The sequence below is a fragment of the Grus americana genome, chromosome 1 (genome assembly GCF_028858705.1).
Source record: "Grus americana isolate bGruAme1 chromosome 1, bGruAme1.mat, whole genome shotgun sequence".
In the NCBI taxonomy this organism is placed as follows: Eukaryota; Metazoa; Chordata; class Aves; order Gruiformes; family Gruidae; genus Grus; species Grus americana.
In genome coordinates, this window is record NC_072852.1 from 121,210,974 (window position 1) to 121,225,204 (window position 14,231).

Genomic DNA, 14,231 nt, shown 5'->3' on the forward strand with positions numbered 1-14,231 from the left:
GTAATGTAAGCGATGCTTAGTTTGGCAAAACTGCACTTTGGCCAGCAGAGCTTTTTCCAGCATCCCAGGACTCTGTGTGATGCCATCTTTACCTGTGAGGTGGCTATAACCATGCCTTTGTTATGAGATTTTGCTAGCGTAACAGTCAGCCTGAGGTGATACTACCACACTTCATTGATATCTCTGCTGGCAGAAATAGACCTGTTGATCTTCACGCCTGAAATGTGACCCCTCATGGAAGAGGGGACCATTTCCCCTTTCACAAGTGGCATTTCAGCCGCTCTCCCACTCTTTCCTGCTGTGCCAGAGGCAGGTAACAGGCATGCCCTTCTACCTGCTGACTGTGGCAAGCTTGCTCAGGAGTTGGGGGGCAAGGAGAGGCACAATGTTAAAGGCAGAAGATGAGCTCCTCCATTTGGTCCTGCCCTTATGTGTACTCTCCAGACTGTTTTCTGTAGCCCCTTTCGAGGTGAGATTCAGCATGCATGACCCATCTTGTGACTCGACATACCAGAAATGCTATGCCCTGCTTTGTGGCAGCCATCTGAGAAGGAAAGTGATGGGTGAGCAAAGGGCTGGAACAAGGGCCAGGTGGGATGGCCAGAGAAGCCTTGTTGGAAGACAGCAGTCTGGCACCGAAGGAGGTGCCATTAAGGAAGCTTTCACAACTAGGAGCTAGCGTGGGGGCAAGGAGGCTGGCTCTTGATCTGGAATAACTCCCCCCACCTCCTGTCTTTCAGAGAACATCCTCTTTTTAATGGAGTCTTGCTCCATAAAAAAAGACTCCGAGATCATGACATCATTAGACCTTCACTTTGACTAATTGCTCTTATTTTTGGTTCTTTTGCAAAATCAGGAGATATCTGAACTATCCAAGCACAAATCTCTATTGGAAAAAAAAAAAGAGTAATACATCCATCATGACCTCATAATAGAAAAACTTCAATTCATTTAGGTCACTTAGTTCTTCTTTGCCCAAATGCCTACATCTCATACGTCCTTAGGAAGGCATACTGCCAGGAGCTGAGTTTTTCATTAAATCACAAAATTGCCCTTACAGCTTTGTTATTTTATATGTTATTAATATACAGGCATGGTCCTAAAAAAAATCTTGAAAAAACAACCGTGCCCCATAAATATAAATGTTGACAAATTGGCAAAGTTTCAAAACAAATGGGTCACGATGTTTTATTTTCGACCAATCATAATTTCACATAATGTATTCAGATATGAAGAAAACTGCAAAGCCGTGTTTCAATCCTATTAGAGCAACTAAAACATGACAGACATGCTGCTTTTATTTTCTTCTTTATTTTCAGCTGCTGGAGCCAGTTATATTCGCGCCGCTAGAGAGCGCAAGTATCACTAGAGGTGACGGTGCTGGGGTGCAGATCGCTGTACTCGTAAGCAGTATTGCGGGCGGCCTTCCTCAAGGACGGCACCCTAGTCTGTGATGGGTGATTCCAGCTACATGAAGTTTCTCGTGCATGGGTTAATTTAGGCTCAGAGTTAACATTGTCTCCAAGTAGTTACGGCTTCCCATGTCCAAGACTGACCTGAAGAATCTCCTGATGAGGAACCACTGGAGAGATTCCTGCCTCTCCTTCTGAATCTTGGGCTCCAACCCAGGAGATGCGGCACTTCCCAGGGACGTATGCTTCTCCCATGCAGTACAAACACTCATATGCCCCTCAGACACATGCTTGAGGACACTAAGACCAGCTGGCTTTGGGAATGCTGGGCATCAGAAAGCAGAAAGGACTTTGTAAGTAGTAAAAGATCTTCCAGTTTTAGACTGAGAGCACAGGCATTTCAAGCAATGTTGTAGGAAATTAATAACAAGTGTATGAAATAAAAGAAAGGCTTTTGAAAACTCAGAACCCGCACCTTCCTCTAGAAGAACAATGAAAACACTCCAGCTCAGCTAGATGGCTAAGAAAATCCAAGGGCATGTACCAGTTTTGTGTGTATGTCATCCCAGAGCATGCCCCATGGGTATTGAGCTAAGGCTAAATCACTTTGAACCTGGAGCCCAGGGGTACAGGCTCACCCACAATACAGTTATGCAAACCCTGACAGTTACTTGAAGGAGAATGCAATGCATTATGGCACGGGCAAAGGGTAAAAAGCTTTTAACTTCTCAGTCATGAGTTCCCGTTATGTTCAAGTGTGTTGACTATATGTTATCATAATAGGTGTTAAGCTATGACTAATCCTTTTGCATTTTCTTAGACAACTGTCTGTGCTACAGAAACCATTGGGATAGACTGGCATCCTCCATGACAGTCCCAACAGGGAGCCGAGGATTGAGGGGTCTGGAGGTGCACCTCATCTCTCCACTCCCAGCTGTCTGTTAGGCAGAAACCATGCTGCTTAGTGAAGGAAATACCAGACGAGAAGACAGCTTTTAGACAAAAGTGTATTGTAACATGCCTTTGAATGGGAATTTTCTCCAAACTCAGCAATTGCCATGTAACTGAGCCATATTAAAACATGCTCACACATTTTTATGTACATACATCCATACATACGTACTGTATATATATATAGAGAGAGGGGTTCACTTTCTGTGTGATGCTTTCAAGTGTGGCTCTTCAGGTGGATGTGATGTTGCAGCCTTTTGTTTCTGTCTCCTTCTAATGCCTGTACACAGTGTTAGAGGCACATAATAGATTATAGGATTATCTCCATAAAGCTAAGGCTGTATGTGGTTCTTCCCCACCTGAGCCTTGTACTAATACTTGCTAAAAAACTACCCAATTTCAAATCTCATTTTTAATATCAGTGATTCTCCTCCAGACTTACTCAGAGTGACAGTTTGGTATTTTCACAGGTTTTTTTCTCATGCTTTTAAAAAATACATTTACATGCCTTTACATGCCTCAGTCGAATTTCTCCTGAAACAAGTAATCAGAATGCAAGCTAACAAAGCTAAGTTTCCTTCTTGTGACATTTGGCTGCTCAGCTGATTCATGAGTGAAGAAGATATACAACAGCAGATAGCAGCTGTCTTGTTAATCAAGCCCTGGGCTGCCATGTAGAGAGGAAGTCTTTACCTTTCTGCCATGGGCTGGAACAGCTGTGTCTAGTCTGACATTAACTGAGCTCCAGGCAGTGTGACCCGAAGAGCAAGAGAAGTGTGTGAAGCCAAGGCCCAGCCAGCCGAGGAAGGAGTAAGTAGGATGGTGGTCAACAGAGCTATATTTACTGTTCTAGAGATTTTCCTCTGGTTTTAGATCCCTTCTGTTTTTAGGAACCATAGGTGCAGGTGGCGAGGTGGGGAAACTGTGAATGGATCTCCACAGGTATTGTTGCCACATTTGGTGAAGCCCTCATGATGTGCAGTTTTCAAAGCCTTTTCCAAGAGGACCCAAACTTCCCTCAACAAAATACTGTAGGAGAAATACTATTAAACAATCTTTTGGGAAGTTTTTCTTCCCTAAACTCTTTCATAGACTTTGTAGCATAAAGGAATGGATGCAGTTTCTTGTCAGCCAAAAAAGAGTTAGAAGGTGTCAGACCCCAGGGACTCCAGCTGTTCATGAGGGAAGAAAGGAAAAGCAGTATTCATCACAAATGACACCTTAAAAAAGAGGCTGGGTTTTTTTCCTTGTTTTTGGCCTCTTCTTCTGGCTTGTTGCCCTTTGTTCCTCCAGACACCTGCCTGCAGAGCCTGCAAATCTCAGCATGGTCTCTTCCTTCCAGCAGAAGCATCCCTGGATGCTAGTAATCCCAGCAGGTCATGCTGCTTCCTCACTGCCTCATTTTTTCATTGGAGAGATACATGTTGCTGGATGAGAGCCTGTGCCCTAAAATACCAGCTTAAGTGAATGACTGCACCCAGGGCTCCGTGACATCAAAGAACTGTATCCTGGACTGACAAGACATTAAGAAATTGTTAAGGGTTGTATCACAACTGCAGAGGCAATTTAAAGCAAACTCTTTGTTAAGAGAAACTGGCTTTGCATTTGATGTACTCTTTCAACACATGTAAAAGGAAGGGGAAATAAAAGTTGTGTATGTTGCTTCATTGCAGCCAACACCTTGAAAATCTCTATTGCCAGAGTATTTCAGGACTGGAAATAGAAATATTACCCATGTAGGTCGAACAGTAAAAACTATCCTGTTAGTGTTTGTGCATTAAAAGAGCGATAACTGAAAATTCTATGAATGGATAAGTAAGTAAAAGTTACTGGATTCGTTTGTGGAGCAACTGTCTAAGAAGTGGACAGCTGGAACTAGAACAAGAAATAACCATGAAAATAGGCTATGAGTAACTGCTTATCATTTTGGTTTGCTTCTTGACTTTTCTGTCAAATATAGGTAGTATGGTCTGTAGAGCGGACATTTTCTGTGAAGCATTTAAGCAGAGGTTAAACTGCTCTGGAACAGTAATAGAGAGAGGACTGTATGTAGATCTTACCTGGATGCAGAAAGAGCTGGGAGGAGAAAGAGGGAGGCAAACCTTTGGTGATTTACGACTCTGTGAATGAGTCAGAGAGCAGCTCTCTGTCCTCTTTTTGCCTTTTCCACAGCTCACCTCACTTCTGCCATGCAGGGATACTCCACTGAGGGACAGGCCAGGAGCCCTTTGTCCCTGTTTTCAAAGAGATTCAAGGAGCATCAAAGGCCCAAATCCTCTTGAGCATGGAATGCCCTTTCAAGCCTTGATTCTGACAATTTGGCAGAGCTGGTACTTCGGTTCTGCCGTATGTTTCACCTGACCTAATGCCCCGCTTACTCTGACAGACAGTACACATGCACACAGTGACAAGTATCTGGAGTAAAAAGCACAGCTAACTGTTCGGTATATGCTGTCGCTGCAAATTTAATCCTTCCCACTAAGACCATTCTTTGCTACCCAGTGAGTGATTTTTATGAAACTTGTTGATTAACTCTTGAGACCTTACCTCCTCTGTTAAATGTGAGTGCAATTGGTCAATGGGTTCAACCCAAACTGCACAAATTAAAAATGGCAAAGGACAGCAAATGTGGAGTCCCAAGAAGTTGAGAAAACTGGCCTAAAAGTTTCCAAAGATAGAACTCATCTGCTTTGGAGAAAGGAGCCTAGTAAACCTCGTTCCCAAAAGATAGAGATCATTTTATGCATCATGGGAATCCACATGCTACATTCCCACATAAGGGCTTTTGAAGAGGGAAATGCATGCGGCAAAACTGCTTTCGATGAGAGCACTGCCAAATACCATAAACATTCCTGACAGAGTATTTTCAAACATCTGGTTCAATCCAGCTTTAGATGAAAGAGATACTCAGTCGATGTAACCTTGCTTCCACAAAGTCCCATTTGAATCGCTGATTACACAGAAAGCAGAATTCAGGCTGTGTTCAAGTTTTTAAGAGATTGTCTACAGCAGTTGGCTTTCTTGTATTTTCCAGTAAAAGATTCAGTGAGGCACTTGCTAAAACAAACAAAAAGCCATTATTTTAGTAATGTAAAAACTAGCACTTACATCCAACAAACAGATCAAAAGATGCTCCTTTATAAACAAAATTCCCAGTCCACAGACACAATGGTACGTACAATAACATGACACTTTGCCAACAGATTCCAGTATAAGACACAGTAATTCAAAAGAAACAAAGTGTAAGTTTATTGGACGCCAACATTTCTTAGTCAAGATCTAAGTAAAGAAAACACACAGTAGAAAAAGTTGTACAAAGCAGCAATGGATTTACATTACATTAAAGAAAAAGTTACCCTAAGCTATTAAGTCTCAGTCCTAAAAAAAGTAAAAACCCATCCTTAATTAAAATCCAACACTGGTGTATTGAACTGATATACGATGACTATAAGGTATATAGGATTATAAAACCAGCTTCTTTTGTCTCACCTCTATAATCCTTTAAAATGACAAGTGATTTTGTATAACTAATTGGAAAATTCTATAGCAAATATATTGGGTAATTCCAATTTCTAGAAACTGTAGGAAACTAATCCCCTGTACCCAAGCACTAAAAGTGATCCCATTTTCCTGCTTTTTAAAAAGGGACACTGTCAAGAATAAGCCTTAAAATGTGTACTTTATATGTATTTTGCATGTTACATTACAAAAGATAGTTTGTTCTGGTTTTATGTACATATTTTTATTAAAGATGTTGCTGCAGTAGTGGGAAGCTTGTGTCTTTAAAAGGTAATGTGTACCGCTGAGAAACCAGAAAAGGAAGAATGGATTGAGTCGTTTATTCTGGAATAGTGAGAGAAAAAGCAATGTGAAAAATAAGCTCAGCCCACAGAATTTAGATACATTTTTCAGACATCCCTGCAACAATTGAGGATGCCCTTAATAGGCATTTTCTTGCTCAAGCAGCTCAAGTGTTATGACTCAATTCATGTTTTTAAATTCCTTGATTTTATTAATATCAAGTATTCTTAATACAAATAAGTACATTTACTGTATACAACCTTTCTCTTGATAGTGTCCCTTTATGTACAACAGTTATAGTACAGTTTTTCACAAGTCATTTTAAATAAACAAGAATCAATGACATCAAAAAATACTATCAGGCTGTGTTCAACAAAAACAAAACAAAAAAGATTTTAACACTGATTCATTAACAGCAACATTTAAAAAAACCCCAAACCCTAAGCTTGCTTTGATTTTTATCTAAATCTTCTGGTAGGAAAATGTAAACAATTTTATTGAACAGTATAGGCACATGCCAGTTTACAGGCTCATGCCAGACATTTGCACCCTCACTGTTAGTGCCAAGAAGTTAGGCATAGTCTGTCCTTATTCCATGTGAGAAACTTCTAGTTTTATCACTGGAAGCTTGGAACAAAAACAGAGTAAGTGTAGCTTCAAACCAAACCCGCATGTCCTACGTGGGGGAAAACAAACAACATCAGACAAAAAAAATCTACTGGATGTCACTAGAAGGCCTGCCTAAATAGGAAATGCAGGGACAAGTCTCTTACAGCTGTGTTTTGGTTCATGAATAAGGCTACATCTCCATTCTGAAATATACAAGACAAACTCTAGTGTCACCCACTGCTTCAGCAGGTTATCTGCTCAATTACCTGTCACAGGGTGTTTCACTCCCCCTTACCAAAAAACCAAAGTAGAGACAGTCTTATTACTGGTTCATATGCTTTGGTTTTGTAAAACCACAGAACCCTAGCTGTATATGCAATTTTTATGTAGAGGAAAATTCTTTTTACCTTTTGGTTCTAGGACTTTAAAAAAAATCTGTATGTATTTTTCTGCCATTGCTCACTTTCAAGGTTGATCATGGTCCCAATTTAGCAAAGAACTTAAGCACATGTTTAAAAAAATTAAGACTCATCTTAACGAAACTTAATCATAGGCTTAGATGCTTTGCCAACACAGTGCCTGAAAGGAAAAAAAAAGTCCCAAACAAAAATACATTTCATGGCTCAACCCTGCTCCTCTTAAATGCAATAGAAGTTTCCGCTGTACTTCCACTGAAGCAGGATAGTTCTCTGAGATTTATCTTACAGATTATAAAAATAGCAAAAAAAAGAAAGAATTAAAGATTCTAGTCTATATATTAAAACATCTGCACATTCCTGTCACAAATTTTAAGAAAAAAAGCAAACCACTTTTTATATTTAACAAGATCTCTAACTTTGTGTCACTTTAGTACACAGCTACAAAATTAAACAAAATATGATGAAGACAGGCTTTTGTATCAATAAATTTGCCTTTTATTTTGGCTGTGGCCAAACTAGACACTCTTGAAAAGACCTTTATTTATAAACAAGCAACTAACATTTTTTCCATAGTTGAAGTTTTTAAACATATATTAAAGTTATATAAGTGGAAGCATATTTATTCCGTATCCTCCAAAATAAACACTTCTATCAAGGGCTTTTTAAGATACTGTATGAAAGCTAATAGAAAACCAGAACTGCTATATAAATATCTCATATTTAAACTTCAGAGATCCTGAATTCCTTTACTAAACAACAGGAACCGAATTTTTAAAAAAAACCACAGAACATGCCCAAAGTTAAAACTAAAACTTTTTAAAAAAACAAAAATGAAACAACTAAAGAAAAACTTAGGAGGAGGCTATTTAAACCAGAAATATTTTATGGATTTTTTTATAATACATAGTATACTAGGAAAATGGTCAAGGTTTCTTCAAATGTGTTGAACAAGCTTTTGATTTAAAGTGTGTGGAATTTATCATCATACCACATAGCAGAATCCCAGCTAGAAGTTAGATGACTATGACATAGCTGAACTAGTTGCCATCTTCCTTTAGAAAGCACACTGATTTTTAAAAGGCTACGTACAAACTTTCAGACTGTTGTGTAGAGGAATCATTGCTGAAAACTCAGGAACCATTTTACAAAAACATGTTCATATTTTATATGCACAGATTTCTTAAATACATTTAAAGGATACTCAGCGAAGCTTTATGTTTTTCTGATTTTGTTAAACCAGGTTAAGTGGAATAATCATTTTATTGTAAAATTGTTTCTGGTAAGTAAGAAATGTAGTCTTACTGGGTGCAATAAAAAAGTCGTTAAGTAGAAACGTCACTATTAAAACAAGTACCTTGTTTTAATTGCAATGTTACTGAAAGAGTTTAACTGATATTCTAACAGATCAGCGTAATCATATTCAGCTACAATTTGCCTGAAAGACGACCATAAAGAACAACACATTACTATTAGAAGTGTTTAGTAACAATTTTAGATTTAAATCAAAAATGAAACAGAAGAAGCTTGGAACTAACATTATAATTTTTTTGGTAGCTGAAAAAAAGTCAGGGGTCCATCCTGAGCCCATTCTTTTAAACTTAACTTACAGTAAAAATAATAATAAAAAATCTGTTGGAAAAAAACGGTGGCACACTCAGGCTTTCACTGAGAAAAATCCATTCCTGCATGTGCCTAACTAAGGATGCCCATCCTCAGACTCTTAGGAGTTATGGTTGCGCTTAATTTTGCTAAATCTTGGTGTCAGCTTGTAATTCTTCTTACTTTTGAGTTTGGGATGCTGAAAAAAAATTCATGGTTACATACAGAATTAAAGCCTCACTCCTGCTCCCCCCAAAACTGGTGACCAAACTCCTGTTCCTTTCAGCAAACACAGACTGGGCTCGGACTACGTAGTATGGAATGCAATCCCCCTCTCCCAGCCCACATGGGGTAAAGTTGGTCAGGATCATAAATACTGTTTGCATCATTTACGTTCACTTTAATCCATCACCACTCCATTAAGTTCTTGTGGAACAATTTTTCGCTGTTAGTTTACCACCTACTTCTGGGTAAATATTTCTTTTACTTACAGAATAATTTTGGACCCTTACTACAGCTTCTGGTAATTATCTATGATCCTACTTACACTAAATGCTCCAGTTGTGATTTGAGGTGAAATAATGGAACCACACAGAATATCTGCAGCCCATTATTACCACGATTTTCAACCAATTAGAAAATTGCAACACAGTATCACATATGATAGCGGCAGAAAGAAATATTCTATGCATTGTATTCAAAAAAATGCAGTGATTGTAGTGTGATGTTTTTTCCTCTGCTTTGAGCTGGATATGTATGCTTAATACAAATTTCAAATACATACTTCTTCTTTTATACAGGTGTCTATATAAATATTTACATTTTAAGTTTCTGTTAAAACATATCTCTCTACTCATGGCCAAGCTTATTACTGTGTGTAGGAACACAGCTCATCTTCTGTCCCTTAATGAGCTCTCTTTTTTTTTTTTTTGATTTAACAGTTATACATTCCTTTGTAGTTAGAATTACAAACAGTTGTACAAATAGTGGAAACAAAATTATGAAACTTGTCTGACATCCATTCAATCTTAGTTTATATTATAAACTGTACCATTTGCATTATGATGGCTGTTAATACAATGACTTTAGCTACCGAAGTATCTGTAGTAAATTAGTCTTTGGGACATTATATAAAGCAAAGTGCCCCCTCCCCCAATTTTCCTTAGAAACTTATAATTAAATGGCTGAAAGCAGACTTGCTGCTACTTTTTATATAAAATCTTAGTAATAATATTGCTGACTTTAGATTCTATTTTAATTTGCACAAGTTCCATATAACAACAAAACAATTCTATGTTCCCTTAAAATATCAAGCATTCGTATCCAATAACATCAGGATTACTCAAACTTGAGGTTTATTTGTTATTGCTAAAGGTTTCTAAGATCTAAGTCAATACAGCAAGACACTCCATCCACTTCCTCCCTAACTGCAAGTGCATGGCAACTATTTATATGGAGCTTGTGTGTTGGTTTCTTTAAAAAAAAAAAAATTAATGAAGTTGGTTACAGTATTTCACTACTATAAACTCACAGTTAGAATCCAAATTGTTGTTGCTCTTTCGTTTAATATATAACTTTATATATAATACACACGCACACACCAACATCACAGGATGAAGATCCATGCATACAATCCAGATGTGATCGTATTTCAGTGTTAAATGAAATAAAAATTATCTGTTACTATTAGATCCCAGACCACAGTATTTTAAATTACTCTGCTTTCTACCTACTAACCAAGTTAGTTTACCTTAATCTTCAAACCCAAGCAGCATCACAAATTCCAAATTTTTCATCGTCGTCGTCGTTTTGAACCTCTTAGATTTCTAGTTTATATGGCATACATCTGAGATCCTGAGCGCAGCCTCCACTGAACCAGCTTTTTAAGGTATCTGTTAAAGCTAATTGTGTGTTTGTTCATGGCTCCAAAGACTAAAAGCTGTCTTGAAAGTCCTATGACAGAGTTTACACATGTATTGTCTTTTGAATGTGATTGCTGAGAGTGGTGGAGCATGATAGAAGAGTGTATCTGACTCCTGTGGTACAAATAATTTTTCAGTAGTAGTGGAGCTTTCAGACAAGCTTGTTGGACTATCAGGCTCCAAAGGCTGGATTTTGGGAAGGGGTGGGGGTGGAGGTAAGGGTGGGGGTGATGGGGAATTAGCTGGTGGACATATCTCAGCCTCCTTATTTGTGGATTCCTCTGCAGCCTGTGACATATGAGACTGGAAGTGACTCCACAGCCGGAAATTGGTCCGGAAGGCCTTGTTACACACATGACAAATAAATGGCTTCACAGAGCATAAGAGCTCTTGGTGACGCTCCAGCTGTTTGCGTACAGTGAAAATCTTCCCACACTTTTCACAGGGCCACAAACCAGCATCTTTGTTAGAGATTACTTCCTTAGGTTCTCTGCTCGTTTCAGTGACCTCATCCTCTATATCATCTGCAGGCTCTTCTTTGATCTGAATTTTAAACTGCTTGGAAACACTTAAATCTTCAGGTAGGCATGAGGAATCTTCAGAATCAAAATTTATTTGTTCTGACGAATCACTGAATACACCATCTTCCTTTGCAGCAACAAAATTGTTCATTTTATTGGATTCTGACTGAGGTGGCAATCTTGATGAACTAGTTATTTCTCCATTGTGATCCAGGATTGGTAAAGAAAAGTTCTCTGATGGAGCCATTGTGTTTTGATTGTGAACTTCAACTTGATGACGCCAGATACTAAAGGATGATTTAAAGGTACGCATACACTCAGGACAAGTAAGCTTCTTGTATTCACACTTGCTTTCATGCTCTTGCTTCAGCTCTGGAGAAGAAAATCTAAGGCTGCAGTAAGGACAAAGAGTAGCATTTCTACAGAGTTGCTCATGATTTCCCTGCTCAATAAGTGAAGAGAGCTTAGCATTGCAGAGACGGCACTGATAAACCTCTTTGTTTTCTGCTGGACTTTCAATATGAATATGATCTTTCTGCTTAGGAGCCTTATTTCCTCCTATTGGTTTCTCCCCTGGGTGCATTTTTATGTGCTGTTTAAACTGCGAGAGGAAACGATAAGCTTTCCCACAGTAGGTACAAATATAGGCTCCTTTGGTTCTCGATCTTAAATTCCTTTTGATGACTTGTTGTGCTTGTGAAGCAGACTGTCCCTGAAAACCTTGCTTGCCACGTCTTAGTTTAACGATTAGAGCTTTTTTAATTTCTCTCTCTCTGACTATATCGATCAGTTTTCTTTGGAATTTTTCATCCAAAACAGCATGGGAACTGGAAGCTGGTGAGGGATTCTTCACAATTCCATGTTGTGTCTGGCAGTGCGTCCACACTTTGAAATTTGTGTGAAATCTCTTGTGGCATATGTCACAAGCATAGGGCTTCTCTGGATTATGATACATGTTAACATGACGATGAAGACCTGCTGTTGATCTGAAAATTTTAAGGCAGTGCTTGCATTTAAATTTTTTATTTGGTCTTGCTTCTTCGATCTCACTGTATTCATCTTTACTGACATCAGAATCAGGAGAATCAGCATCAAGGTGCGTAGGGCTTGAGCCTTCCTCAAAGTTATCTTCTGACCCAGGAGAACCCTGCTCATCCACCTTCAGTTTCTTAAATGGTAGTCTTCTATCAGCTTGAAATCTCCTTTTCGCTGGAAGTCTACTTGGTTCCTTATGATCATCCTCAGTTTTAAAAGGAAAGTCTTTATTTGTTGGTGCTGAAGCATCACCCACTGTAACTCTTATTATTTCAGCAGGATCTGAAAGTGGACTGCTAGGTTCGGTTTTTATTCGCACCTCTGTGAGAGGGGAAGCAACCTCCCTATCAGTTGACTGAGAGGCACTGAAAGACCTAAGGCGATGTGGGTGTATTACCTGTGGTTTTTCATCTAAGACTAACTTCTCTGATGACTCTTTCAAGGATGACTTTTGAGGTACAACACTAAATGTCTTCTGGGAATCATTAGTTCCCGGTGAGGAGGATGATGATACCTGTGAAGGTTTTAGGTCAACAGAAGGTGAGTAAACAGGAACTTGGCTGTCCATGGACAGTGACCTTCGAAGGAGACTTTTTACAAGTGGCCCACTTCTGTCAATACTTTGGTTTTCTGGACCAGATCCACTAGATGGGATTACTAGCCCTAACTTTGAGTAGTATAGCAAATTCCTGTCTTCACCTTGACCGTTTCCTTTTCCTGCCTCTCGCAACAAAAATGTAGATTCTGATGCACCACGCAGGGACAAGACTGGTGGACGTGGTCTTTTTAATGACATCTCTGCAGCTTTTCCTCTTAAAAGCTGACCACTGCTTCCTGGTTCATCGCTTGCAATTTCTTTCTCTGCTAAAGACATTTGAGGCAGTACTGTGTTCCTTTTCACTAAACCACCTCTGCTCTGATCCTCCACAGTTCCAGAAGTTTCATGAAGCTTGGTATAGCTCACAGGGCTTTCCTTCAGCCATCTCCTTTCATTCAGTGATAAGTTGTGAAGGGTGTCAGTTGGTTTTGTTACTTGTGACCTACTGCTAGTTTTGACAGCAACAGAAGGTGAAGGTTTAGAAGTATGGCTTAAATCATGTTGTGTTTGATTCATACTTTTCACTTGTGCTTCAATTCTGTTCTGACAGACAATGACACTTCTCTTCTGAGAACTACTTTCGTCTTCATCTTGATACAGTATTTTCTTAATAGGGCAAGCTGGAAAAGGAGCTTGAGGACTCTTAGAAACAATGTTTGTAAGAAAGGATATTCCAAGACTGTAGCCCAGTTCTTGCACCGCTGCAAGGCTGCCTTTCTCAATGAACAAGGATGAAGAATAAATGTAGTTTAATACATTATCAAAAGCATCTGGTTCACAAAAGTCAAGTTGAAACACTGACTGCGACTCATTCTCCTTATTCGTGAACAGAGTCTGGAAGTATTCACTGCTGGCAGCCAGAACATTTTTATGAGCTCGAAATTTCTGATCTCCTACTATAAGAACAACATCACACAGCTGTCCCTTTAGACGCTCCTCATTCAGCGTGCTTAGAAGTGAAATGGCATGTGCTGGATTTATATAATGCAAGAGCCCCTCCATGATTCTGATGTTTCTGGAAGAGAACAACAACAAAAAAAAGTTGTAGGTTGCCTTATGTGAATTGCTGTTAGAGATAAAGCAAACACACCTAATCCCTCTGTACTTCAAAAACTGGCTAAAACACCATCAACAGTGCTGAAGAAAACAGCTTGTTTGGAGGAAAGGTATGGGAATTAAAACAATACAGTTAACTCCAATAGATGCACAGGCATGAGAAGAACCAAATTGTGTGCCCACTTTCAAATATGCTGTTAACAGTTGATCTTATACAAGAATATTACACCTAACTAACTGGGGGGAGGAGGCTGTATTATCTTCCTGCAAGACACCTGTCCACACGAAGGAAGAATTCAATCATTTCA

The 14,231-nt window shown here is 39.0% G+C and overlaps 1 protein-coding gene across 4 annotated transcripts in view; it reads right to left on the bottom strand.

The window, feature by feature from the left end:
- Positions 1–1,384: 1,384 nt before the first annotated feature.
- ZBTB21 (zinc finger and BTB domain containing 21) overlaps positions 1,385–14,231 on the bottom strand; it is a 30,779-nt gene continuing 17,932 nt past the window's right edge. For 3 of the 4 annotated variants that reach the window (XM_054820866.1, XM_054820887.1, XM_054820876.1), the window contains one exon: positions 5,597–13,882. In XM_054820866.1, the coding sequence (XP_054676841.1) occupies positions 10,693–13,869 (3,177 nt within the window). In that variant the 5' untranslated portion in view covers positions 13,870–13,882 and the 3' untranslated portion in view covers positions 5,597–10,692. Of the gene's footprint in view, positions 5,421–5,596; positions 13,883–14,231 lie in introns of those variants that run through there. The other variant, XR_008576447.1, reaches the window with a different exon arrangement.